Source organism: Clytia hemisphaerica, unplaced genomic scaffold, assembly GCF_902728285.1.
Source record: "Clytia hemisphaerica strain Z4C2 unplaced genomic scaffold, Clytia hemisphaerica genome assembly, whole genome shotgun sequence".
Lineage (NCBI taxonomy): Eukaryota > Metazoa > Cnidaria > Hydrozoa > Leptothecata > Clytiidae > Clytia > Clytia hemisphaerica.
Genome location: NW_027104184.1, coordinates 1,164,444 through 1,190,474, shown reverse-complemented (window position 1 = coordinate 1,190,474; position 26,031 = coordinate 1,164,444). Strand labels below are relative to the sequence as shown.

The 26,031-nt window shown below is 35.0% G+C and overlaps 2 protein-coding genes across 2 annotated transcripts; both read left to right on the top strand.

The window, feature by feature from the left end:
• Positions 1–4,359: 4,359 nt before the first annotated feature.
• LOC136814767 (melanocortin receptor 5-like) lies at positions 4,360–5,358 on the top strand. Its single transcript, XM_067071188.1, has one exon. It carries the CDS (start codon positions 4,360–4,362, stop codon positions 5,356–5,358), a length of 999 nt encoding a protein of 332 aa, XP_066927289.1.
• Positions 5,359–11,679: 6,321 nt separating this feature from the next.
• On the top strand, positions 11,680–24,933 carry LOC136814765 (methyltransferase N6AMT1-like). Its single transcript, XM_067071187.1, has 7 exons — positions 11,680–11,895; positions 18,689–18,775; positions 19,088–19,205; positions 19,649–19,732; positions 20,459–20,512; positions 22,127–22,214; positions 24,051–24,933. The coding sequence occupies exons 1-7, from the start codon at positions 11,762–11,764 to the stop codon at positions 24,161–24,163; spliced, it is 678 nt and encodes a 225-aa protein (XP_066927288.1). The 5' UTR covers positions 11,680–11,761; the 3' UTR covers positions 24,164–24,933.
• Positions 24,934–26,031: the final 1,098 nt, after the last annotated feature.

Below are 26,031 nucleotides of genomic sequence, written 5' to 3'. Positions count from 1 at the left end.
TGATTACGGCGCGTTCTATGCGCGTTTTGGATGGGAAATAAGTGGCTTCAATTTCTCTTGCCTGAGAAGGGTTAAAGTTTCGCCTCTAGCCCTTTGAGCTTGAAACTCAATGATCTAAAGCCGTCTCTAGCTTAGTCTTTTACAACACTGCTATCCACGAAGAAATTGCTATTAATACAAATTAATCTTGTCTGATTTTTAAAATGTTTTTAAAATTTACTTCCTATTTTCCGCTCCTTCTTATCTTACTCAAAAGGCTCAAACACACATTGAAACACACATATTTGTTTTATCTGAGCATTTGGTCTTTGGCTGACGTGAACAGTGTACAGTACATAACATATCCTAGTTTCCTACCTAGGTGTTAACCTGGTTGCAATATTGTGAAACGTACTTCTCTTTGACTTGAAGCTTTCTGCGTTATTGTAAAGCCAGGTTGTCAACTTTTAAAGGAGACTTGTACAACAGTGTTGAAAAAAAATTTAATCCCCGCGAAAATTAATTCCCAATCAAAGAAGCGCTAATAATGCGTATTTCACAACAAACATGCATAGAAATCTTAAAAAATTTAATCCCTGCGAAAATTAATTCCCATTAAAGTAGCCTATCCATTCTAATTTTATTGTAACTTAGTAGGGGGTGGTTTGTACGGATTCAATAATAACGTCGCACCGGTTTGTAGAGGTTTAAAATAGTAACACCGTACTAAAACACTGTAAAAGTACTACCCCCAGTACGTTCATGCATTAATATTTGAAAACTTATTTTTTGTATGGAGCGGATATAACGAGTCAAAGAAAATTGAAGTGTAAATCATCGGATTGTATATTAGCATATAGAATTATATTAGCATAAAATTTTATCAAATAGAAAAAAGTGGGTGTGAGATTTATCACCCTAAAATTTTTAAATTTTCACTTTTAAGATAAAGTGAAAGATACGATAAAAGAAACTATTTTAAGGACGCTCAAAAAATTACCTTTGACTTTTTACGTATTTTATCGACGGTATAGAGGGTCAACCTAATTTCATAAATTTAACTTGGATTTAATATTTTTAGTTCTCGTTTTATCTAGGGCTATAAGTTCTTTTCATAAACATACCCCTGAATCCAAAAAAATAGAATCAGGTTGCTCTACTACTTATCTGATATTCTGGTGGTGTATTGGCGACCATCCGCTCTAAACGAGCAGACAAATCTCGTCGTTTTGCATACCTCCCACACTAAGATTCCACTGCTACTTTTCTATTGAAAAAAGACTAGGATTCTAGCTGAAAAATGAGTTTCGAAAATTAGCCAATTTCGTAAATAAATAAACACACGATTTTTATGTACCTTTAGAGAAAAAAAAACCTTTCCAAACTCATGTCGGTTATCCCGGAAAAATCATGAGAATCCATTGGAGAGGTTTGAAAGTCGGCCTTTGTTGTTCTATCACTTAACATGGCAACGGGGTTTTCCTGCATTTTGAAAAAATCAAAGATAATGAAAGGCGAGTCTCCACTTAAAACAAATAGAGCCAAATCATATTTAAAAATTACAGTACTTATTGGGTGGTTTCTGTTAAAAGGTAGACGATGCTATCGTCCGTTTAGAGGTCAGTAAACGTGGGAAAGAGTTACTTTAATGGGATAAATTTTCGCGGGGATTAAATTTCGCGGTTGAGCTCATCCGCGAAATTTTAAGATTTCGCGGGGATTAATTTTCGCGGATGAGGGATTTCCTGATTTTTCGTGGGGATTTAATTTCGCGGATTGGGGTACAAATTAAAATTTTTGAAAAGGGTCAAAACATTAAAATAAAATTTTTCCAGGAAAATTAAGAATTTTTTTTTCAAGTAATAAGAGGGTGTTTTGGAATAGGGCGATGAGATATATATTACAACTATCAAAAGTTTAATTTGAACTTCCATGGTGCGGAGCTAAATTTTCACAGCCTATTTGGGAAAAAAGCGGAAGAGAAATTCGGGATAAGAAAATTAAATTGAAAATGAATTAGTTTTAGTTTCTCGTGTCAATTTAATTTCAAGCCAGTTGGATTACCCTCTTGCATTGAAAAGCTTTTAACAATAAGCGATCACTATAGATAAAAATTTTTCCAATACCTCTTCCAAGTTTGTAAATTTGTGAAGAAAATTTTGAGGAAAACGATTTTTTGCTAACAAGCATATCGAGGATTTGACCTTTTTCAAGGGTTGCGTGCCCTCATGTAGAAAAAAAAAAGATAAAAATAGAGATTTCGCGGATTGCCAAAAAAATTCAAATTTTTCGCGGAAACTAATTTTCGCGGATGGGCCTTTTTCAAATTTCCAATGGGACTTATTTTCGCGCATGACACCCAAATCCGCGAAATCCGCGAAAATTAATCCCCGCGAAAATTTATCCCATTAAAGAAATTATATTTAAAAATTACAGTACTTATCGGGTGGTTTCTGGTAAAAGGTAGACAATGCTATCGTCCGTTTAGAGGATAGTAAACGCGGGAAAGAGTTAGAGCGTCAGGGCGGTTTACGGGAAAAAAGTGGCGGTAGAGAGTTTTGGAACACTGTAAACATCTCCGTCACTGCTTACTCCACCCGAATTTATCACGATTCTCGCCTAAACTATTCCCTTTTTTAGTGATCTTGTGTAGACGATAGGATCGTCTAGGTAAAAGGCTGCAGTTGATTGAAAAATTTCAGCTTTTCATAATCAATTAAAGATTGCAGTTTTTCTTCAGAATTCACCTAAAATTTCTAGTTACAGTTGACGCTTTTTAATTCGATGAAAATCCAATCACCCTTGATGATCGAATTAGAGAGTGTCAACTGTATTTGATTTTATATTTTGCAAAATTTTTGCGGTAAATTATCTTGGCCAGTTGTTTAAAATCAAAAGCGAAAAATAAAAAGTCAAGCTTCAAAAATTATTTTAAAAGCAAGGTTTGCTGAAATGCCTTAAGTGAATATATTTTTTTGCGGGTACTAAAATCCAAGAAACGTGTTTCGCGTGTATTAAATTTCGCGTAATTTTCGTGATTCACTAAAGATATTTTTGAAGAAAAAGGGTCAAAACAAGAAAAAGACTGAATTTGCTTGAAAAATAGTACCAAAACTGTAACCAAATTGCAAAAAAAAAAATCATTATTTTTGATTTTCGATAATTTCGCGATTTTCGGTCTATTTTGAAATTTTTCACGTGTATTTAATTTCGTTTTTAACCAGGAATTGCCTTTATAAATTGCTTTTTAATCAAATCCCTTAAGAGTAATTAAGAATTTAATTGCAAAAATGACGCTAAGAACTTTAAAAAGACGTTAATAATGTTGCATTACCTTATTTTATAAAAAGTGCTAAGTATGGGTAATTAACCTTTTTGTTTCTAAGTTTTGTCAAATTGTCTGCAAAGAATTGAACTATTTTAAATTTTTCGGAAAATTTTTCTAAATTAATGCATCAAAAGTTATAGCTGTTTTTCTATGAAAAATTGGGATGAAAAATTGGTCAAAAAACACTATTTTCAAGATTTTGAGACATAAGCTTTTAGAAAAATTTTCCAAAAATCTAATTTTAGTTCGGTAAAAGATACACCATCTACCGCAAAAAAATTATTCAAAATATTTTTTCTTCGCCGAAAATAACCTCTTCAAAATTGAAATACTCTTCTTCTTAAATTTTCAGACTCACGGATAGTCGGCCTAACAGAAAATGTATAACATGTCACAGTTTTGTGTGCTACATCAATAAGAAATTTATATTTCGTACGTGGCAAATATTAAAAATTCACTATTGTCAGAGCCCTTAAATCATTGCTGGATGTGGAGGATGAATCGGAAATACATTAAATATTCCCCTATGTTTTACTTTCACCTAAAAGTGTTACAAGAAGAATAGATTTTTCATAGCAGATGTTTTAAGGTAGGTGGGTGGAGTGTATAAAAAGGAGAGATCTCATTAGAGAAAAACTCATTCGTCCATCAAATACTCAAGGGGCATTTTTATCGAAAGCGGAAAAAGTGCTAGAATAAGAAACTAAAGATTTCATTCATAGGAAAATTGGGTAAAAATCAGTTTAGAACGTCGCAAGAAAGGTATGCTTTGACTTTTTCATTTGAAGGTATTTGAAAGGTGCAATGTTGGGATTCTATCAATTTAACTTTTGATTAGAAATGATTTGCACGCAAAAGATACTGGTGTTTATATAGAACATAGCTTTCGTTTTCAATTTCGATTTTTACGGATTTCCATCTCGATTCATCACTAATTTTTAGGTGAGACACCCGAAATCGCAATGCGAAATTATTTAACATTCAGATTTGAAATTTCTTTTTCAGATTTCAACATTTTCAATACTTTTAAATCACCATCCTAGAGCCGAGCCATGAATCAGTCCGTTTCAAAATCACCATCGTTCACCAACAGTAACTTCACATCAACATCCAAATTTGTGAATTGTTATTCTAATTACGATAACATCGTATATGTGTCCAACCCAGCACGATATATACTGGTGGCATGTTACGTAATCATGATTGTAGTCAATACAATGTTGAACTCTCTATCAAGCTTTGTCAACGTCTTGACAGGGCATTACAAAAAACGTTCACTTCGTATGGTTTTCATCATTTCAGTATGTGATATCCTACAAGCTGTCATCGCCTCCATTACCCAAATCATCTTTATTCTATATATAGAACATTTGGCATGCTCCCAAAGGAGAATGCTTTTACTCTTCCCACACATCTTCATTTATCAATCATGTTATCTTGTCATGTTCATGGCTTTAGACAGATTCCTACACGTCATGCTTCTATCTCGCTATACGACAATCATCACGGCGACCCGTCACAACCTACTGTTTGCCGTATATGTTTTCTTTGCGCTGTACAGTGCAGTGATCACCACATTTGGGCCAGCTTTGTTCGGACAAAACGGTGGTGCGAGGTACTCGACACCAGCTAACCTATTATTTATCGGATCAGCTTTCGTCCTTTACATCCTCTCCATTATAAAGTTAAGAAGTCACCGCAAGCGATCAAAACGTATCTCGGCCTCCACTACGAGCATGACCAAACTGGCCTCTGCTTTCCTGATTCTTGTCACCATATGTTACGCACCCATCATCTTATTCCTACCTGTCATGAAGCCTTTTGAACGGAAATTCGGTAAAAGCAGCTCCATTCTACTCATGTATGCTTTACTGTTGCTATCCAATTTGAACAGTACTGGGAACGCCTTAGTATACATGACGACGAATGGTAGAGCGAGACGGAAACTTAAAGAAGTTTTGATGTGTTGGCGTAAGAATAAAATAGGAGAAAGTAAAGCGGCAGAACATAAGGAGAACCCTACACAATCAACCGAAACCAGCGCTTGCTGAATACTCTTAAGGACATATATAACGCGCATCTCCCACCATCTTCTCACACGGATGTGAAAGAACAACTTTCTCCTCCTCCCGTGCCACGTGAGAACAAATTCGAGAATTCTTTTTTTATATCTGCTCATCAGTCGGCATTAAAGAATATCTTTAAAGAACGAAGATCAGTCGACAAGATCATTGAGTAAGTCTTTGAGGGGATTTCCACAAAATTGTCAAAGATGAGACTTCTCAAAGCTTGACTAGGAGTTTTTGTGATATTTCGTTTTATTTTAAAGTAACAAACCATGTTTGCGATTAAATTGTAAATAAAACTTACGGATTATTGTACATATACAGTGTGCCCAGAAGAAATCTTATATTAAATGTAAAATGATTCTTTGATAGAAAAATTGCTAATTTTATTCTTAACCCTTTTCAGACCCGAGTGACGTGTGTATATGTCCAATACTACCGAGTACCAGTCTTAAGACTATAGCTCCTGGCCACTTGTTTTAAAAGAGTATAAAAGTATATATTTCTAATGGTACCAACACCATTGTCTCAAGCCTCAAGTCAAGTTATAAACACCCCTGTCTCAGTAACCCATTGGGTCTTAAAAGTTCACCGGGGTGACTTTGAAATGAGAAATATCCACCGGGGTAGAGATTTCAGTCGTTGGGTCAAAAAAATCGGTAATTTTTTAATACCGGGTAAAGTCAAAAGTCAGGATTTTTCTCTGGGTTTGTGCTATTTAGCACTTTAGAAAAATCAGATTTCGTCGGGGTTTTTGATAAAGTTCTCGTTTTTTGCCCAGGTTGAGATTTCCATTGTTCTTCACTCGATTTTTACACCGGGTTATCGACAGGGGTGTTTATAAATAAGCTTTTAAATTTTATGTTAGTTCAGGCCAATCTCGCACTTATTTCTACCATGTGTGTAGTTATGTAAAAATCCATAAATCACATTTTTCATAAGGCGAGCCAACTTGATTGGTTGTTTTACGGACCCGGCCGACGCTGAAATTCCAAAAATTGAAATAAAAATTAAATTGATTTATGTAGTACATTTTTATTTTCATTACCTTACCGACTACCAAATTTTCAAATTTTTAGTAGTTTTTCCAGGGTTTCGAGGTTTGGTTCAATTTTTCATTTTATCCCTGGATTTGAGCTTTTTGTGTCATTTTATTTTCTATTTCACATTTTTGTCAAGATGCGATAGTTTACGCTGCCTTTTTAGGAGATTTTTTAGCTGAAATTTTACTTTCATTTTTATTTTTTCGCCGACCGACCCTCTTTCTTTGGTAGCTTGGCCCGTAAAACAACAAATTAAATTGGCCTCACCTAAGATGTCTGGCGTTGAAAATCTAGTGGATCCTATAAGACCCCTATACTCCTCATGATGAACTTCAGACTGTCAAAGTAATGTAGCGGAAGAATGAATCGGAATCGGAATCGGATTGGATCGTAGATTAATTGGAATATTGGATTTAATCGTAGAAAATACTTTGATCTCGGGTACCTAATAGCCGGGGGGTCGGAAAAATTTATTAGTGGAGGGGGCTTATTATGTACTCCAGAGTAGGCTTGCAATATTTTAATTGAATTCGCGAAAGTAAATTTTCGCGATTTTTCAACCTCAAGTAGGTTTCTTATCGCGAAAGTTACGCCCTAAATTACACCCCTCTCTCACAGCCCCGGTGGAATTTTTTCACACAGTGGGGATAAAACTTTTTATCGGAATCCTAATGGGGATAGAAATTTTATTGTTCCCGAGTTTAAAATATCCAGTGGGATGGTTTTGGACAGCTAATTTTTATATTGAATTTCGAATGGGGATTAAATCAAAGTCAATTTCCCAGTGAGACTGAAATTTTAGGGTATTTTGTAGGGTATATTGTCCACCGACCGGGGACGAATTTTTGGTCAAATTTTTCAGTAGAGCTGGGGTCTAAGTGGGATTGTGACAAGGGGTGTTACACTAATTTAAATTTCAAGTCATAAGCTGCATTTCCGATCCTTGAGATGACTTAGGAATAAACTAGACTTGTAAAATTCACACACTAAATATTGGAATGAGTTCAAATTTTGATTCACTTAAATTTATGAAAAGACATTCAAAAATTCACGGAGGCCTGAAGACGAGCAAAGATGGGTCAAAGGGAAAATTAAATTCATTTTCAAACACATAATTATCAACCACGCTTGGAGGCATTCAGACATAAAGAACTTGGTTGTATGATCATTCAATCAAATTTATAATCTGATCAAACCATTGTGTTTGTTCTTCTGAGTTGGATAATGGATTTTACCAATATACCAGTATACCTTTTAACACTTTTTCCTTTGTAAAAGATAAGCGTTATCCGCGCCCTTAACCTTGCATCGTCCAATTAACAGAATTTTCTAAAGATCATTAGGTGCCGGAAAGCGAAATTCTAAAAAAAATTTGCAATATTCTTTATAACATTATTATATCAAAAGTAAAGGCGAATAAAATAAATCTAATTCAACAATTAGAGTATGCTTTTAACCAAAAAAGCAAAAACTTCGAATTGAGATAACAATCGACCGGACGGACGGGTACTGATGTCAATCTAATGTAAAGGGCGTACTCCTCATCCCATCCCTCCCCGGCAATTATAACACCACTCCTTTTTTAATAAGAACAATTTATAAAATCAGCCAGGCTCCAAAAAGCCAAAAAATAGGAGCAGTTTAACTTAATAACCTAATTTTCGTCAGGGGAGGGTGTTTTGCACCAGCACCAGCACCAGCCTTGTGCTTTTTTTGCTAATAGCACCGGGATAGCACCCCAAAAATTATTTTTGACTTTTAATATAATCTTATTAGCAACATGTTTACCAAGTTTTACCATCAAACACAGACTATTACACAGGTTTTACGAGTTCTTTGTGCAGGCATCTTATAAAATCCAGCTAGAACCCTTTTAAATCTCAAAATCTTAAATTAAAATTGCAATAACTTTTGATGTACTGTAGTTATCTAATTTAAATTTCAAATTTTGACAAGTTATAGGTATCAAAAAGAAGTTTCAGAAAATTCAAAAAACGATGACGCCATCATTATTTTTTGAAAAAATTACTCATCTTTAGCATGAATTTTTAAGTCAAACTTATTGCTTTGTTATAAATCGGCAAATATATGTTTATCCTTTTTGGCTTTCAGAAAATCAAAAATGGTTCTTATAAAAAAAGAGGACTGTAACAGCTTCTTGAAACTTGATTTGTCCAAAGGCGGAAGGAAAAAATAGCAAAAGCTTTTCATGAGATAATAAGATCCTAATCTACTGAATATCCCCTTATAGCGAGTGATAAAAAGGGGACTTTTTTTCACTAAACCAATGTCCAAGATGATGTAATTTGCCAAGTAGTAAAAGGAAATTAAAGCTTCCATTAAAAAAGAAGGAGGGGCTTAAAACTGCGATACTTCTGATACTAACTGATGCTTATCTATCAAACTAATGTATGATGAAACACTTTGAAAGACTTCCTTGTCGATTACCCCCTCTGTACGCAAGCGTACACAAATGGCTATACCCCCTGGTAAATACGTACTTTTTCACTCACCCTCCCCCCTCGGTTGAAGAAAATTTCGAATAATTCAAATCGTTTGGTTCAGACCTTTATTTCATACAATATGAAACTCAATGTTGGCCCAAAATGTTTATTAAGAAACTTTTTCTAAGAAGCGTAAGAGAAGGAAACAGCTGGTATTTCGTAAGGAACAAACCCGGGGGGGGGGTACTAGGGTTGGCGAATGAGGGGTGTGTGCGGACGGGACCTCCGAAAACCGTAGAGAGACAGATTTTTGCTGAAAAGGTGACCCTTAGAGAGACCTTTTTTCGATTTTTGAAAAAAGTCATACCCTGCCTTAGAGAGATTTTATTACAATTTTGTTTTCGATTTTTGAAAAAAAGTCATACCCTTTGAGAGACTTTATTACAATTTCTTCTCTGGAAATGAAAAAATTTCCTAAAAGTCCTGAATTTTCCGACCCTTAGAGAGACTAATTTAAAACTTTCTGATTTTTCCGACCCTTAGAGAGACTTTGAAAGGTGAAAAAACCGACCCTTACCGTCCGCACATACCCATCATCCATTTTTGCCTCAGTACCCCCCCCCCCCCCCCCCCCCGGGGGGAACAAATGAACAATAATTCTCTTCTTATTCTCTTTCAAAAGATTTTACAAGCAAAAAAGGGCTATGAAAAAATCTTCTCCCCCCTGCACGTATTTGATTGAGAAGACCCCCTCCCCTTACTTAGTGCGTACGTACTATGTGGCCTATTATAAGTAATGGCAAGACATTTCACTTCCAAAACATCTCACGTGGGCTTTTTTTTAGAATTTCCCAAATTCACCATCGGCGCCGAAATATATTGGCACTTTTGGGTATTTTAACCCGTGATTTTAATGTTTTTCAGAATTTAAAGATCGGGCGAGAATTGCAGTTTCAGTACTTCCACTTTGTTTCATTGGATTTTTCGATTTGGGAGGGGTTAAGTGGCTTCCCCAGGCTATATTCTCAGCCTTATTGGAACATTTTTGAGCTTTTAGTTCCTGCATGAACATATAAACGACTGGACATCTATCTTTTATTGTCTCTTTGAAGCGAGCTTCGTTGCCGCCTGTATTTCAAAATTGGTATAACAAATCCGACAATATTCCGTCATAATTTTATTTCTTTGAATTATCTAGGTAAAAGGATTGATAGCGCTTGAACATTACTCCTAATGCACAAAAAAATTATTTTCGAATTTTTCACAAGTTTGCAATATATTTTATCAACATTTTCAACTCTAAAATGCAGAATTTCAACTGCGTGTATACTTTTGAATCCCTTTTGTCACTCCAATAATTTTTTTTTATGACTTGAAAAAAATAGCTTGCCAAAGTTGAGAGCCTGTGTTATAAGAATATCGAAATTAGAATGTGACACTCTCTAAAATTATTAGACACTTTTAAGTCAAAATTTAGAAATATTAGTCGGAGTTTTGACAAGCTGACGATGATTTTGCCTCTGTTATCTTTGTTATGATATAGATAAAAGACTTGAGAAGAGTAGAACACCCGGGGGGGTTACTTAGGCAAAATGGGTGCCGGGTATGTGCGAGCCATAAGGGTACCTTTTCTCATTCCTCAAAAGTCTCTCAAAGGGGTACAAATTCAAAAGTTAGTCTCTGAAAGGGTCCCAAAATCACAAAAATCAAAAATTTCTCTCTCAAAGGGTCACGATTTCCAAGAATTTTGACCAAAATTTGGTGAAAATCAAACCAAAATTTGGAAAAAATGGACCAAAATTTAAGAAAAAGTCTCTCAAAGGGTCCCAAAATCACCAAAATTTTGTCTCTCAAAGGGTCGATTTTCGATTTTCGGCTCGGACATACCCGTCACCTCGCAAACCTAGTACCCCCCCCCCGGGGTAGAACAACAGAGACTTTTGTCGAAGTTTTGACGTTGTTAGCAAGGCTTTCCCAAGAGATATACCATCAAAATTTATTGTTTCATTTGATGATTTTAACGAGGCGGCAACGAAGCTAGCAGTGTTATCTTCAAAAATACAAAGGAGATGGATGTCCAGTCGTTTATATGTTCATGGTTCCTGAGATCCTAAGGTCCTAAACTCACAGTTAAAACTCTACTTTCCAACCGTACTTTAAAGCACTTAAAAATCACTTGCGGTTTTCAAATTTGAGGGAATTCCCTTACTGTGCCAAATATTACGGTGGGAGTTGTAGAAAGTGAAATAGCTTATTTTCTGGACACCGGATATCAGCTCCAAATTTTTATAATATGTTGTTTCGCAGCTGATAGGTAATTTAATTCTGAAGAGCTCTATCATTTTTCGAAATATTGCTTGAATATCCCGAATATCCGAACAGTCAAATAACACGTACGACATATTTTGAGCTGTTGGACATCATAATTACCAGTAGGCCTTAAATAAAAGTGAAAAATCAAGTTAACCAGAACAGAAAAAGATTGATTGATTACCATTTTACGGCCATTTTACGAAGAATCGAAGAAAATCAAAACGCACGTGGCTCGGAACACTTTTTAGATTTTTTATTTTTCGCGCGCTTCTGTGGGCAACTTGGAAAAAAAGACCAAATATCTAACTAGATTTAAAGTTTTTAGAGGAAAAAATTACCTAAATTATAGTTTTCAGTATTTAAAACTTCTGTTTTAAATACAATTTAATTTATGTTAATTGTTACACAAAATAAATATAGTATTGAGCAAAATAATTTTGATATTATTGGTCTGGAGAATACACTTCACTAAAAACAAACATGGTAGCTGTGAAATCGAAAGTGTTTTTTAAATTTTATATTTTGAACGCAAAGGAAGACCAAACGATAATTTTGATCAGATCTGATTGTCTGAGGTTTTTTAATGTAATGTCAAACTTACCAACCCCAGCATTCAAAAGTTTGACTCAAGAAGATTTGGAAAAAGTTTATGAACCAGCTGAAGATACGTTTCTGTTGATCGACTCTCTTGAAAGAGATAGATTGTTAATCCAAAATAAAAGGTAAAAATTTTATTATTTTCACAAAAGTTTATTCTTTACACTTTCGTTTTCAAAATCTGTTGAACATGGATTTTGGCTTGTGAAGATTACCTTGAGTAACATCTGTGATGACATTTATAATAGGCAATGCCAATGGCCAGCATCCCTCAGCTCAATAGACCTTTTCGCCTTTCCATCCGCCATATTGAATTGTATGCAAAAATTATGGTGGCCGAATTGCCGTGGTGAAATTCCCTTAGAAAGTATGCAAAACATATGCAAAAAGAAAGTATTAAATAAAAACTTACATGCATAATTGGCATTATATTAAAGTGTAATCTTGTAGAAAAAAGATTAAATTTGCTTCTCTTGAAAACTAAAAACAAATTATATTCACTCATCTCTTAGAACAAGTGACAAGCACTTCAAAAGACCATAACATTAGACAGAAACTCAAACTGAAAAATCACCCGCGAAGGTAAAAAATAATCCTTATTCGGCTGACGGCAAATTATTCTCCTGGGAATAGAGCCGCCAAATGATCAAATCAAAACATTGATAAAGTGTGACGTCATAATTACTGCTTTCAGTTTGCGTGTTTAGAAAGTTTGATGTGTGTACTCCGTCTTCGTGGAATTTCTTAATGGCATGAAAACAGAATATGCAATGTCTTTAAGAACAAATTCCTAAAAGGCTTTTGTTGTTCTGTAAATATTTCCTTTTGGGTTAAGAAATTGCAACTTTTATTGTTCTAATGATTATAATATTTATTTATTCAACCCAATGCAAACATTCCAGTAGTGAATAGCTTTGCATTTTTTAACATACAAGGGCTTTGTCCACAAACAGTACCCAGCAAAGTTCCCTTTATTAAAGATAATGTTTGTAATGAAAACCAACTTTTTGTTGGATTGTCAGAAACTTGGTTATATAACCATAAAGACGCAGAACTTAAAGTAGAAGGTTTCACTCCCTTCCGATGTGATTCAACAAGAAAGAAGAAATCTAGAGGCAGATTTACTGGTGGAGTTTGTTTTTATGTCAGGGATGATATTGCAGCTTCATGCGAAAAAATCTATTCTCACTCCTCGCCCAGTGTACAACTTCTTTGCCTATACTCAAGCATCGAAAATCTGGCTATCCTGGTAGTCTACCGACAACCTGACGACAAAGCAAATGGTAATCCTTCAACCGCAAATGATTTTATCATTCCTATCAATGGTGTAAAAAATGCACTTTCAAAGTTAGAAACCGTACCAAATATCATTTTTGGAGGTGATTTCAACCTTCCAAAAGCAACTTGGCCTGAGGGCCTTCCAAAATCAGGATGTACTATCAATGACCGTCTTATTCTAAACTCTTTGAATCAGTTTTGCAACGAATTCTTCATGTCACAATATATCGATTTGCCAACACACAAGGACGGATATACATTAGACCTTGTTTTCACTAACAACGAACAAATAATACACAGCTACACAACAGTACCTGTATTGCAAAGCACATCACATCACGAAATTGTACTAGTATCAACAACTCTGAAAGTTCAAAACTCCTTTCTGGACGATGATAAAACAAGAGCCACGCACAAAATTCAACACACTGAATTATTTTGCTGATGACATTGATTGGGAAACTATTAAAGATGATCTCAAATATGTCAACTGGCCAAGTGAGTTCGATACTGAAGACCCAGATGTTATTTTGGAAACCTTCAACAACATATGCTACAGAATATGCGAAAGCAGAGTTCCCGTGAAGGCCAAGACCACATCAAAAACGAAATCAAAAGCTGAGAGATACCATCACTCTCTTACAAAAAGAAGAAGAAAAATTACAAAAAAACTTTTTCACACAAGACAAGATAAAAGATGAACTTTTACAAATTGAGAAAAAACTTCAAAAATCTTTTAATGAGTCAAAGCGTCACGTGGAAAGCAAAGTGATTGACTCAATTAAAAAGAATTCAAAATATTTCTTTACCTATGCAAAAAAGAAATCGAAAATTTGGTCTAATATCGGACCCCTATTGAATTGCAATGAAGAACTTACACAAAGAAGCAAAGAAATGGCTGATCTCTTAGCCGACCAATATGCTAAAGTGTTCAGTAAACCAAAGCAACCACAACCTAACCAAGACAAAACAAACGTCAAGATTGATGAGATTAACATAACAGAAGACTCCATTGTTAAAGCAATAAATGAGCTGTCTCCATCATCTTCTGCAGGACCTGATGGATTTCCAGCTATGTTTCTCAAAAAATGCAAAGATGAGTTATCCGTTCCACTGTGTTTTACTCTGGAAGAAAAGCCTAGAAATAGGTCTTGTTCCAACTGAACTGAAAAAATGCACCATAACACCAATTCACAAAGGAGGAAGCAGATCTCTGGCTGCCAACTACAGACCTGTTGCACTCACCTCGCATGTGATAAAAATTTTCGAGAAAATATTGAGAAATCATATTGTAAATCACATGAACAACAATGACCTTTTCAATCCAAACCAACATGGTTTCAGAAGTGGGAGATCCTGCCTTAGTCAGCTTCTCGAGCAACACGACCTCATTCTTGACATATTAGATGAGGGTTTGAATGCAGATGTTGTTTACCTTGATTTCTCAAAGGCTTTCGACAAAGTCGATCATGCAGTTGTACTTGGGAAATTAAAGCAATTGGGTATATCCGGACCAATCCACAGATGATTGAATCATTTCCTTACTGAAAGATATCAAACAGTAATAGTAAATGGTGTCAAGTCCAAAGCCCAGAAAGTAATTTCAGGAGTCCCTCAAGGCAGTGTATTGGGACCTCTTATATTTCTAATATTGATTGGTGACATTGATGAAAAAGTACTGTACTGTATATTGAAATCATTTGCCGATGATACACGTGCCACCAAATCAATCAAAAACACAAAGGATGTTGAAATTCTTCAAAAAGAACTAGAAAAAGTCTATGACTGGACTGAAGAAAACAACATGAAACTAAATGACACAAAGTTTGAACTTCTACGCTATGGTCCAGATGAAGAAATAAAAAACCAAACTCACTACAAATCCCCTTCAGGAGAAAATATCGAAAGGAAGAAATTTGTGAAGGACCTGGGAGTACTAATGTCAGATGATGCTGTCTTTACACATCAAATAAATTCAGTCATTGAGAAAGCAAAAAACGTGATTTCCTGGATTCTGCGGACTTTCTCTTCGCGTTTACCCCAACTAATGATTACTCTTTACAAATCATTGGTTATTCCAGTCATTGAATATTGCTCAGTCCTATGGAGTCCAAGTGCTGTCAGTTCTACCCAAAGATTAGAAGAAATCCAAAAATCATTTCTCACTTCAAAGAAGAAGGGAGAGATATCGGATCCTGTGTACATGGAAAATAGCTGAAAATCTGGTTCCAAACATCAACAATAAATTTCAATTCAAGGAACTCCCAAGATTGGGAAGGATGTGTGTTCGCACCCATAGTTCAAAACTACATGATACCACGCTTGTTGTGCAAGGTGCTAAGTTATTCAATTCAATGCCCAAGAGTATTAGAGATATGAAGAATGTTACAATCGAAAAGTTCAAAAACTCTCTAGACAGACACCTCAGTTCGATCCCAGACGAGCCACAGATCCATGGTTACACAGGGTGCAGGAGAGCCGACTCTAACTCCATTCTTGACATGAAAAATGTTTAGTTGCCGACATCCTTCCTTTACAGGTTTGATGGATGCAGCATTTTGGTGTGAAGCAGAAAGTTTCTTGCCAGAGCATGAAGCTCGAAGACAACCAAAAGTATAAGATGCTTTGTTGTCTTTTTAATCTTTGTGTAAACTTGCATATGTTTTGCATATTTTCCAACTAAATCCAACCACGGCATTTTCGTTCCTGTATTTTTGCATACAATTCAAGATGGCAGACGGAAAGGCGAAAAGGTCTATGCTCAAAACGTTTGACTTCCTGTGCGAAAAAGCATTGTATTGATAATTGAGCTTTACCTAAAACGTAGTGGTCTAAGAAAACGGCTATTCTTTTTTAGAATCAACCTTACAATCTAGTTTTTATATTTATAAAAACTAGATTGCTGACGTGTGGAAAGGAATGTCGGCGTGACTGATCCTTTTGTTTCGATAATAACATCAAAGCGGGAACTAATTTTCTTCTCGTTTCTTTCTTTCCTTTTTCTTTCTCGTAAGTTCGCGCTTTCCCTCCAAGTCTTCAAGCTTGGTTAGCTCAATCGGTTAGAGCGTCTATCTCACAAGCATGGGCTTCCGAGTTCGATCCCACTGGGTGTCAAATTTTTCAATTCTTCAAATTTCTTTTTTTAATTCTCTTTCTATTATAATGAAGGTCAATCAAACAAGTAGACTAGCATATATTACCTCCGCTCTCTGTGTAAGGTTTAGATAAGCTATGATAGCATCACTTAATAAGAGCTTTTTGAAGTTTTTTTTTTCTTCAATCTTTTTTTTACCACAAGCGATTATTCAAGGCTGAGATATAGAAGAACGGGAATAGGCGTTTGCGCCTGCGTTTGGTGACTGACAGTTTCAGTTTCAGTTTCACTACTTTCACTTTCACTTTCAGCCAGCGAGTGAGCGAGCGATTCTTTGTAAGAGAAATAACAGATTTTGTAATAAGAAATTATGTTTTGTATGAGAAGCAATTATTGTTATTTGGTTTAATTGGTTCAGTGTATCAAATCTCTCAGTTTAGTTGACACTTTGGTATCTTCATTGCGTCACAGCGAAAGGTTTGTTTTTATTTTAGTTTGTATCTTTGAAAGACCCCATTGGATTTAGGCAGGGCTGTCGGATTTAGGACCACTCACGGTACCCTGGCATACCCTGACAAAACGTAATATTTCATTTGTTCTTCTATTTTGAAGCGGTTGCACTTCAGTGTTTAACTTTATCACGTCAGATTTTTTAACGACTCTTCTTTTAAAAGGGGGAAATCAGGGTAGTCTCTGCTAAAGCCTAAAAAATATGGTTGGCAGATGATATCATCCACCAGAATGCAAAATGAAATTTTTCAATCTGCAGACCTAGACGGAGGTTCATTATCAGTTAGGGTTAAAAGGTTGGAGCTGGAGAGTCACAATATGAGGCCGAAGGCCTTCCTAGGGGCATTCGTACCCTGAGACTGCTCAGATTTGGTCGTTCTAGCCAGGAGCCCATTTCACCGGTACGGGCAAATTTCAGAAAAATACTTAGAAAAACAGTTAGAAACACCAGGAAACACTTGAGAAAGTCAGACAATCAGGATAGAAGATAGAAAAGTAGAAAATAGGGGGAAATAAAAGTAGGGGGGATGCTATTTTGCAAAAATGGCATAAATTCTTAGTCCATTTGTCAAAAGTTGCCTTTGGGTATAAAAAGAAGAAAAAATCATGTTAATTCCCTGTGGTACCCTTTTCAAGGTTGCCACAGGCAGGGTGCCACCGTCGCTCCGCCAGCAAAATCGAAATTTCAAAAATTTTCAATAATAGTGAAGTGACCCCTCATTTGAAAGGTATTTTCATGCTGATTAAGAAAGTCTATATAATGAGGTTGAATAACACTGTCACAAAACGTAATTTCCGACAGTTGGCAAAATTTTGAGGATTTTGCTAAAAACGCAATTTTTTGATCGTTTTTCTTAAGTTACTTCTTGTTAGAGTGTTTTTCACCCTTACAATATTGATTTTCTTAATCAGCATGAAAATACCTTTCAAATGAGGGGTCACTTCACTATGTTTTAAAAATATTTGAAATTGCGATTTTGCTGGCGGAGCGGCGGTGGCACCCTACCCGTGGCAACCTTGAAAAAAGTGCCAAAGGGTTTTTACATGAATTTTTCTTCTTTTTATACCCAAAGGCAACTTTTGACAAATGGGCTTAAAAATTAGTCCTAACATCCCCCCCCTAATAAAATAGAATGCATCCTGGTGGATGATATCGTTTGCCAACCAAAAAATACACAGGGACGAGGTTGGCCTTTTTGCTTTTAGGCAACCATCAATAATATGTTCTGTTCGGCCTGACCAACTCACTTTCGAAACATAAATCCCAAGTCAGCCCAGTCGCAATAATGTCAGAAAATTTTTTCCATAGCTAAGCCCTTTTCTACATCACCATTTGCTTCACCAGTTTTAAGGTCAACACGTCATTTCACTGGATCTATTTTAGTAAATTTGAACAGGGTGGCAAGCGATTCTGTTTTTTGTCAACTAGATTCTTTCGGATTTACTAAATTTAAAACATCCGACAATATTTGCTACCAACAGATCGACTGGATTTGGGGATGTTTTGTGACCCGAACGGAACATATTATTGATATACCCCTAGGCTTGTAAACAAACACAGACACAACGCACCAGGTGCGGCAATTTTTTTAAAAAAAAGCCAAAATTTTCCTCTATGTCGGTAAAATTGCTTCTATTAATGATTTAATTAATGATTTGCGCTTGTTGCCTTTCCAAAAAGACTAAAAAATCATGTTTACAGTACTGAGTGGTGTTCAAAATCCAAAAAGTCCTATACCATAAGTTGGTCTAATGTCGACATCCCTCATCTAATTCCCACACCCTTTTCAGAGCTAGGAAAAATAGGAAAGTCGGAATCACTGATTGAAAAAGATAAATTTTCCCCTCTGACCACTACACAAAGAAATAAAATTTAAAACAGGGATTCCAAGAGGATACTTAATTGTCATTTATTAAAGTTTCACGCACATGGTGATTTTGAAGCTACGTTGTAACTTTTCCTTTTTGTTTATATGAATTTGAATTGATTGTTGAAGGTAAATTAGCTAACTACCGTTTATCTTGTTTATTGATAGACCTTGTATTGCTTTGGAGCTTGGTCCAGGATCTGGTATTGTGATTACATTTCTTGCAAAACATATCACTCCCGGAATTTGTTGTTTGTAAGTTTATTTTCTTATCTTTTGAGTCTTAAAAGTTAGTTCAAGCCCAATCAATTTTCAGAGAGGGCTTATAAGTTGAACCTGAAAATTATAAGAAAGCAGTTTATCCTTAAAATACACATGATCACTGATTCGTTTTTGGACAAATCAATTAACATACAATATCTGTGTCACGAAGTCAAATATTCATCTAATACCTTTTTTTCGAAATTTTAGTTGGGTGATTGAGAATTTTGGTTAGATTTTGTCTTGATAGATTGACTGGAATTCCCTTCAGGTGACTATTTTGAATAATTGATTTTTTATTATTAGTGCTAGTGACATCAATTTCCATGCATCATACTGTACACGAAAGACGTCACTTGAAAACAAGGTTACCGTTGAGGTGACTACTGATTATTTAGTAAGTGAAATTTTACTCCTACAAATTGTGTGCGGACTTGCGTGTCTTTCTGTCTGATATTGGTTTTTGGGGCCTGGTAATAGTTTTTAGCCAAAACGAGGCTATAACTTTGGGGCACCCTGGAGACTTAAAAAATGGTAAGATTTGTTTTTTTTCATTTTTTGAAATCTTGATTTTTTTGGCCTGGGGACGAGTCCTTCGCCAAAACAAGAGCAAAACTTTTGGGGCAGCCTGGAGATTTCAAAAAAGGTCGGATTTGGCTGAAGTTTGGCGCACTTGTTCCTGGAGTGAATATCTGGGGAGTTTTGAATTTTAGGGGATAAGCATCAGGCACTAGTTTGTTTTGTTTGCTTTGGTACAATAGGGTCTATAAAATTTTAAGCCACTGAAGTTGAGACCAGTGCGTTGCACACGTTTGACTATGTATACAAACTTGTCAAATAAAAATGAAGTAATCTTTAAATATTCAGGTTGGTAGTTTTTGCAAGAGAATGCGCAAGAATATTGATGTTTTGATATTCAATCCACCCTACGTTGTCACCCCTTCGTCTGAGGTACACATTTTATAAGAATAAAACTATATAAGGACATAAGGCTTCAATGCTCACCTGATTTATATGGGAAATGGACAAAAATGCTCACAAGATGGTGAAAATGAGAACAATTCTAGGTTTGAAACTCAGAAAGTTAGGAACATCCGAAGGCTTCAAAAATTTGGATGCTCTCATAAAAAAACGTGTATCCTACTTTGGTCTAATTTATTGTCAATTTTAAGGGACTACAAAAGACTACAAAAAAGCCCCAATCACTCAATCATATAAACCATTAGAAGTCTCAGTGAAGGCAGGTCGTTTCTTCGCTTTCGAATCATTATTTCTAGTCCAGACAATAAAAATAATTCTTTAATAGACGATATCGGCTTTCCGAATTCTCCCCGAATGATTACCCATGATGCATTGCGCAAAAAATTCACGGATAGTCAATATCTTCCGTGAATTCTTTTGCGCAATGCATCATGGGTAATCATTCGAGGAGAATTTGGAAAGCCGATATCGTCTATTGTATGAATCGTGCGTGAATAATGCGTTTGTTCGAAATTTTCCTTCTTCCATTTCAAGTCATTAGATATGAATGTTCTCTCCTGCTACCCTTACATTTTTATTGCAATTAATTTAACGATGAGTGTGTACTCTTTTTTATGACACGAAAAGAAAGAGTGCACACCAAACGTGAATATATATAGCTATAAACTCATTGTTTTTGTTGTTTTTTTTAATTAGGTAGGCAGCAAGGATTTGTTAGCTTCTTGGGCTGGTGGTGTCGATGGCAGAGAGGTGAAGAATAAATTTATAAAATATTTCACACACTTCCTTTTACCAATAGCTTTTGTGGAGACTGGTAACGAAAATACATGGAAAATTCTTTTCGACGACGATATCGAAAACACAGGAGCGCTCATGCTAAAATCCTTCCATTAAATTACTTTAATGGGATTAATTTTCGCGGGTATTAAATTTCTCGGCTTGCACTATTGGGTGACAATATTTTCACGACTTTATGCCTTTTACCATCAAACCGTGCATGTTGGTTGTTGAAATACACATTATTAGCGCCTCTTTGATGCCAGTAAACATTCAAAAAGTATTTATTTGACATTATTTGAGTTTTGTTTAGAAATATTTTGCGGATAAGGCTTTCCAATTTTCCATTTGGAATTAAGGGCTCTGACCATAGTGAATTTTGATATTTTTCATGTACAAAATATAAATTTCTGCCTGATGTAGCTAACAAAACTTTGACATGTTATACATTTTCTGTTAAGCCAACTTTCCTTCAGTCTCAAAATTTAAGAATCGCAAAGAAAAAATTTGACGAAGAATAAAATGAGAACTTTTGCGACGAAGAGTATTTCAACTTTGAAGAGCTTATTTTGGTCGAAGAAGAAATATTTTGAGAAAAAAATTGGGTAGATGGTGTATCTTTTACCGAACTAAGAATATAATTCTGGAAAGTTTTTCTAAAAGCTTGCTTGTCTCAAGATCTTGAAAAAAGTGCTTTTTGACCAATTTTTCATCCCAATTGTTCAAAGAAAAACAGCTATTACTTTTGATACATCAATTTAGAAAATTTTCCCGAAATATTTAAAACAGTTCAATTCTTTGCGGACAGTTTGAAAAAATTTCGAAACAAAAAGGTTAATTACCGATTAAAACTTTTTATAAAAGAGGGTGATGCAACATTATTAACGTCTTTTTAAAGTTCATAACGTCATTTTTGTAATTAAATTCTTACTTATTTTTAAGGGATTTGATCAAAAAGCAATTTGTAAAGGCAACTCTTTGTTAAAAGTGTAACAGGACCTGAAACATAACTTTTATGCTCAAATACCAAAATCAATTTTTGACTATGGTCAGAGCCCTTAAATTCGCGGATGACACCCAAATCCGCGAAATCTGCGAAATTTAAATCCACGTGAAAGTTTATCCCATTAAAGTAATAAAGTTGATCTATTCGAAGCTAAAATTAATATCCACTCCATGTACTAATTTTTCGCGTGTATTTCATTTCGCGAGTTTTTAAGCAAAATTTCGCGAAATTTAGTACTGTTTAAATTTTTAAAAGCATAAAATCGCGAAATAAAATATGTGGGAAATTTTTCAAAATAGGCGAAAACCGCGATTTTTTAAATTGAAGAGAGAATAAAATTTAATAAGGGATCAAAGATATTTTGTTACAATTTTGATACTATATTTGGAACTTAGTATGTTATGTTTCAAGTTAAATCACTCTTTTCTTGTTTTAACACTTTTCTTTAAAAATATCCTATTTATTGTATCGCGAAATTTAATACAGGCGAAAAATTACAAAAAGTGGTACTCGCGAAACACGTTTCTCAGCAAATTTAGTACCCAGAAAAATATATATAAGAATTGTTAATTTCTTTCTAGGTTATCGACAAGTTCTTGCCAATAGTACCAGAATTGTTATCAGAAGAAGGCTGTTTTTATCTGTTGCTTCTTGAGCAAAATAAACCAGGTATAATTAAATTTATTTTACAGTACTTTATGCTAATTGTTATCCCATGCCTGCAATATATATTGTAAAATCCGGGAGGGGTACTTAGGCAAAATAGGTACTGGATATGTGCAAGCCATAAGGATCCCTATTTCACACTCTCGAAAGTCCCTCAAAGGGGTACAAAAACCATTAAAAATCAATTGAGTCTCTGAAAGGGTTCCAAAATTACGAAAATCAAAAATCAATTCTCTCAAAGGGTCATAAATTCTTGAAATTTGGACTAAAGTTTGAAAGTTTTGAGTGAAATTTGGGAAAAGAAAATCTCTAAGGGTTACAAAAACGTCAAAAAATGGACAACATTTTCGAAATTCAATCTCTCTAAGGGTTGATTTCCAAACTTTGGCAAACCTCGTCTCGTACCCCCGGATAAAATGTTTGTTAAGTAGAAACCCTCCTATTCTAACCCTCCTATTATAGTTTTTCAAAGATATACCCTTTGAATTTCAATTGCAACCCTCTGGATTTTCAGAGACACTTTTGAACTGGCGGATTTAAGACAATAGAGCAAGTACGTCGGAAACATGCGAAGGAGAGCAACGCTCGTTAAAAGACAATGAAACTACAATTATAAATCTCTTCATCTGATAAGTTCGACATAGGCTAAAACCCCTCGTTTTTTGGACCTACCCCGGTGGAGGTCCTATAAATTAACCTGTGTTAGTCCGTTCGTCCGTTCGTTCAAGTTCCTTGGTTCGTTAGTTCGTTCGTTCGTTCGTCTGTTACCAACTTTTCTCAGGATTGAATCATAGGAATCTTTTGATTTTTGGTACAAAGGTGCAAAATGGTAGTGGCCAAAATGTGACGGAGCCCGATTTTAAAAAAAAATTTTTTTGGGCCAATTGGGCAAAAAAACGGCTAAAAACGGTTTTTTAGCTTTGTGAAATTGGTGGGTCATTAATTTTTTCTGTTTTTGTATGCCCGTAGGGTACCATATAGGTAAAAATGACTCAAGCAGATTTTTGCAAAAAAATCTGTTTGGCTAAAAAACGCATGTTTATCTATAAGAATACTATTAATACATACATCATGTCTTAGTCAAGTCATTTTTTTATGAGATAATTTTTTTCCTCAGAGGGTGGAGTTATGTGGTAAGACATGAAATTTTGGTTGCTTGGCGGGTTTTATAGAAAAACTGGCCAAATTAGATTTTTTTATAAGCCATTATCAATTACTTAGGTATAGCTTTGCTCGAGATTGGCTCTTTCATTCTTTATTATTTTTTGCAAAGATGCTAACTTTAAACCCATAAAATGTGACGGGAGCCCGATTTTCGAAAAAATGTTTTTGGCAAATGGGCCAAAAATGGCTAAAAAAGGGTGGATAACATTGATCATTGTTTTTTTCATTTTTACATGAAAGTAGGTAAAAGATGCCAAGCAGGTTTTGTAAAAAAAGAATTTTTCAGCTAAAAAAACGCATCTTTATTTATAAGAATCACTATTAATAAAAGCATACATCCATGTTCTTAGCCAAATTACTCAATTTTTTAATGAAAAAGATGTTTTTTTTGCTCACGAAGTCTTGAATATGAAAGATTATTTCAAGAGCATGAAATTTTGGTTTCTTAACGTTTTTTTATAAGAAACAAACGACTAATTTTGATCGATCGTCACTATTTGTGTTCTGTTTAACGGTCATGCTCACATAGATATCAATTATATTTGTTAATGGCATAACCAGGTAGGTCCATAAAAGTATCACTTGTTTTACATCCATTTGATACTGTATTCAAAACCTCAACAAGCTCAAAAAAAAAGAAAGAAAAAGCTTTAAAAATATAACATTTTTATTTAGACGAGATCGTTGAAGTGATGAAAGACAAGTATAATCTACAAGCAAGCCTCGTATTGGAACGGAAGACTGGGCCCGAATATCTGAAAGTATTTCGTTTCGAATTCATAACGTGAAAATATTTGGCATACGAGGAAAGTATAAGACGCTATAGTGGAACCTGCGAACCTCCTTTAACTTCCATACTAAGATTCGTCATCGAGGAACAAACCAAGAGAGTAGATCTTTTTTCGACGATGGTTTACGGTGTTGCACATCCAACTCAGCCCGTGTTTGGTCATTCATTTTCTTGGTAATGAACGACGATGAAATGTTTTTGGATTATAGACTTTAATAGGTCATTTCACGGTCGAAAAGAATCATAGGTTATCAGGACCACCGGGCTTATGATAACGACTTTCCGTTGGCCTAATAGGCCTTTTCACGAACATCACTTGCCTCGTATTCAAACAATTACAATGGTGATTTTGTCCCTTGAGACATCAAATGATTTTTTTATGAATAGAAAGTGATTTTATTAAAATCCGATGGGTTTGATCACCATGGCAATAATTTCGAAACGAGGCTTGTTTGTGACGTAATTTATGAAAAGCTCTATATTTTGAATGTTTTCGCATTTAACCAACAGGAAATCGTTATAACGGCACAATCAGTCCTGATTACCTTTGATTAGATTTATTACCAAAGGCTTTAAAATTCGACCGCACCCCTAAGTGTTGATAGGTTTATGCAAGTCAGAAGATTCTGCATTTTCTTACCGACACAATTTAAAACATCAAATTTGGACTTGCTAAATTTTAGTTGATTATACGTCGGTTATTTTTTTAATATTTTCTTTAATTTTGTATTTTGTATTGTGTATTTTGATATTCTTTATTATATCATATTTTCAATGTTATGATATTTTGACATCCATTGCCATTCAAAAGAAAATAAGGTCTGGCCTACTTGTATTTTGTTGACACGATGTATACAAAATGTCAATTTATCTCCTCAAGGAGGATTTTCAATACTGATTTTGAAAGCCATTATTCTTCAGTATCTTTGTGTTGAACGGTGAAAAAGAATGCGGCTATTATATTTTGATTTTTCTTTTCAGTACCTTTGCAAAGACAAATTTTGTAGAAAGATGACATAAATTATATGCTTACTGTAGTATATGTAATCGCACGATGGGTTATTTTTTCTTATTCTTATATTCTAATTGCACTCGTTATCATGTGATTACATATACTAATTGCACCTACTTAAGAACTTTTGAAAAGTCTTTTCAGAAAATTTACAGGTTAGAAATACAAAAGAACTCCAAAATCAACCAAGGCTTTGTGATTAAATATTCTTTTAAAAATCCTACCTCGTCCCCATGTATCCCAGGCTTTATTTACGTTACTGATAATTATAAGATAATACTAAGATAATCCCCTGGTGGTATTATCTAGCGCTACCAGTAAGCATCAAAAAGCTGATAATGCACAGGAAACGAGGATGAGCTCTCCCTTTTAAAATCTATCCTGGTCTTATAACGTACCTTAAAGGAAGAAATTTTGGCGGGAATTTAATTTGGCGGATGGCCAAAAAAGTTTTTTCAGAGGGAATTTAATTTGGTGGATGGACGAAAAAACTAAATTTGGCGGGAATTTAATTTGGCGGTCGCTTAAAAATTTAACCTTAAGATGGCGTCAAAACAGCGAAAAAATAGCAAAAACACCTTAAAAGAGATCATATTTTCAAAATGTTTAATTTGGCGGATGGCGGAAAAAAGAAATTTTGGCGGGAACTTAATTTGGCGGATTTCAGTCAAATCCGCCAAATCCGCCAAATTTTCTTTCCGCCAAAATTTCTTCCTTTAAGGTACCCCGAACCTTTATAAGGGTAAGTGTGTTTTGGTACGATTCTACACCTCACCCCTAAGACGGGGGTCATTAGAAAGGAGGAAATTGGGTTCATACATTGATGACCTGTCCCATTGCAAGTCGATTAAATT

Bases quoted from the DNA above. Each gene is read 5' to 3' on its own strand.
- LOC136814767 (XM_067071188.1), top strand. From the start codon at position 4,360: ATGAATCAGTCCGTTTCAAAATCACCATCGTTCACCAACAGTAACTTC.
- LOC136814765 (XM_067071187.1), top strand. From the start codon at position 11,762: ATGTCAAACTTACCAACCCCAGCATTCAAAAGTTTGACTCAAGAAGAT. The intron at 18,776-19,087 runs GTAAGTTTATTT...TTTTATTATTAG, and splicing joins ACTCCCGGAATTTGTTGTTT to TGCTAGTGACATCAATTTCC. The intron at 19,733-20,458 runs GTACACATTTTA...TTTTTTAATTAG, and splicing joins TTGTCACCCCTTCGTCTGAG to GTAGGCAGCAAGGATTTGTT.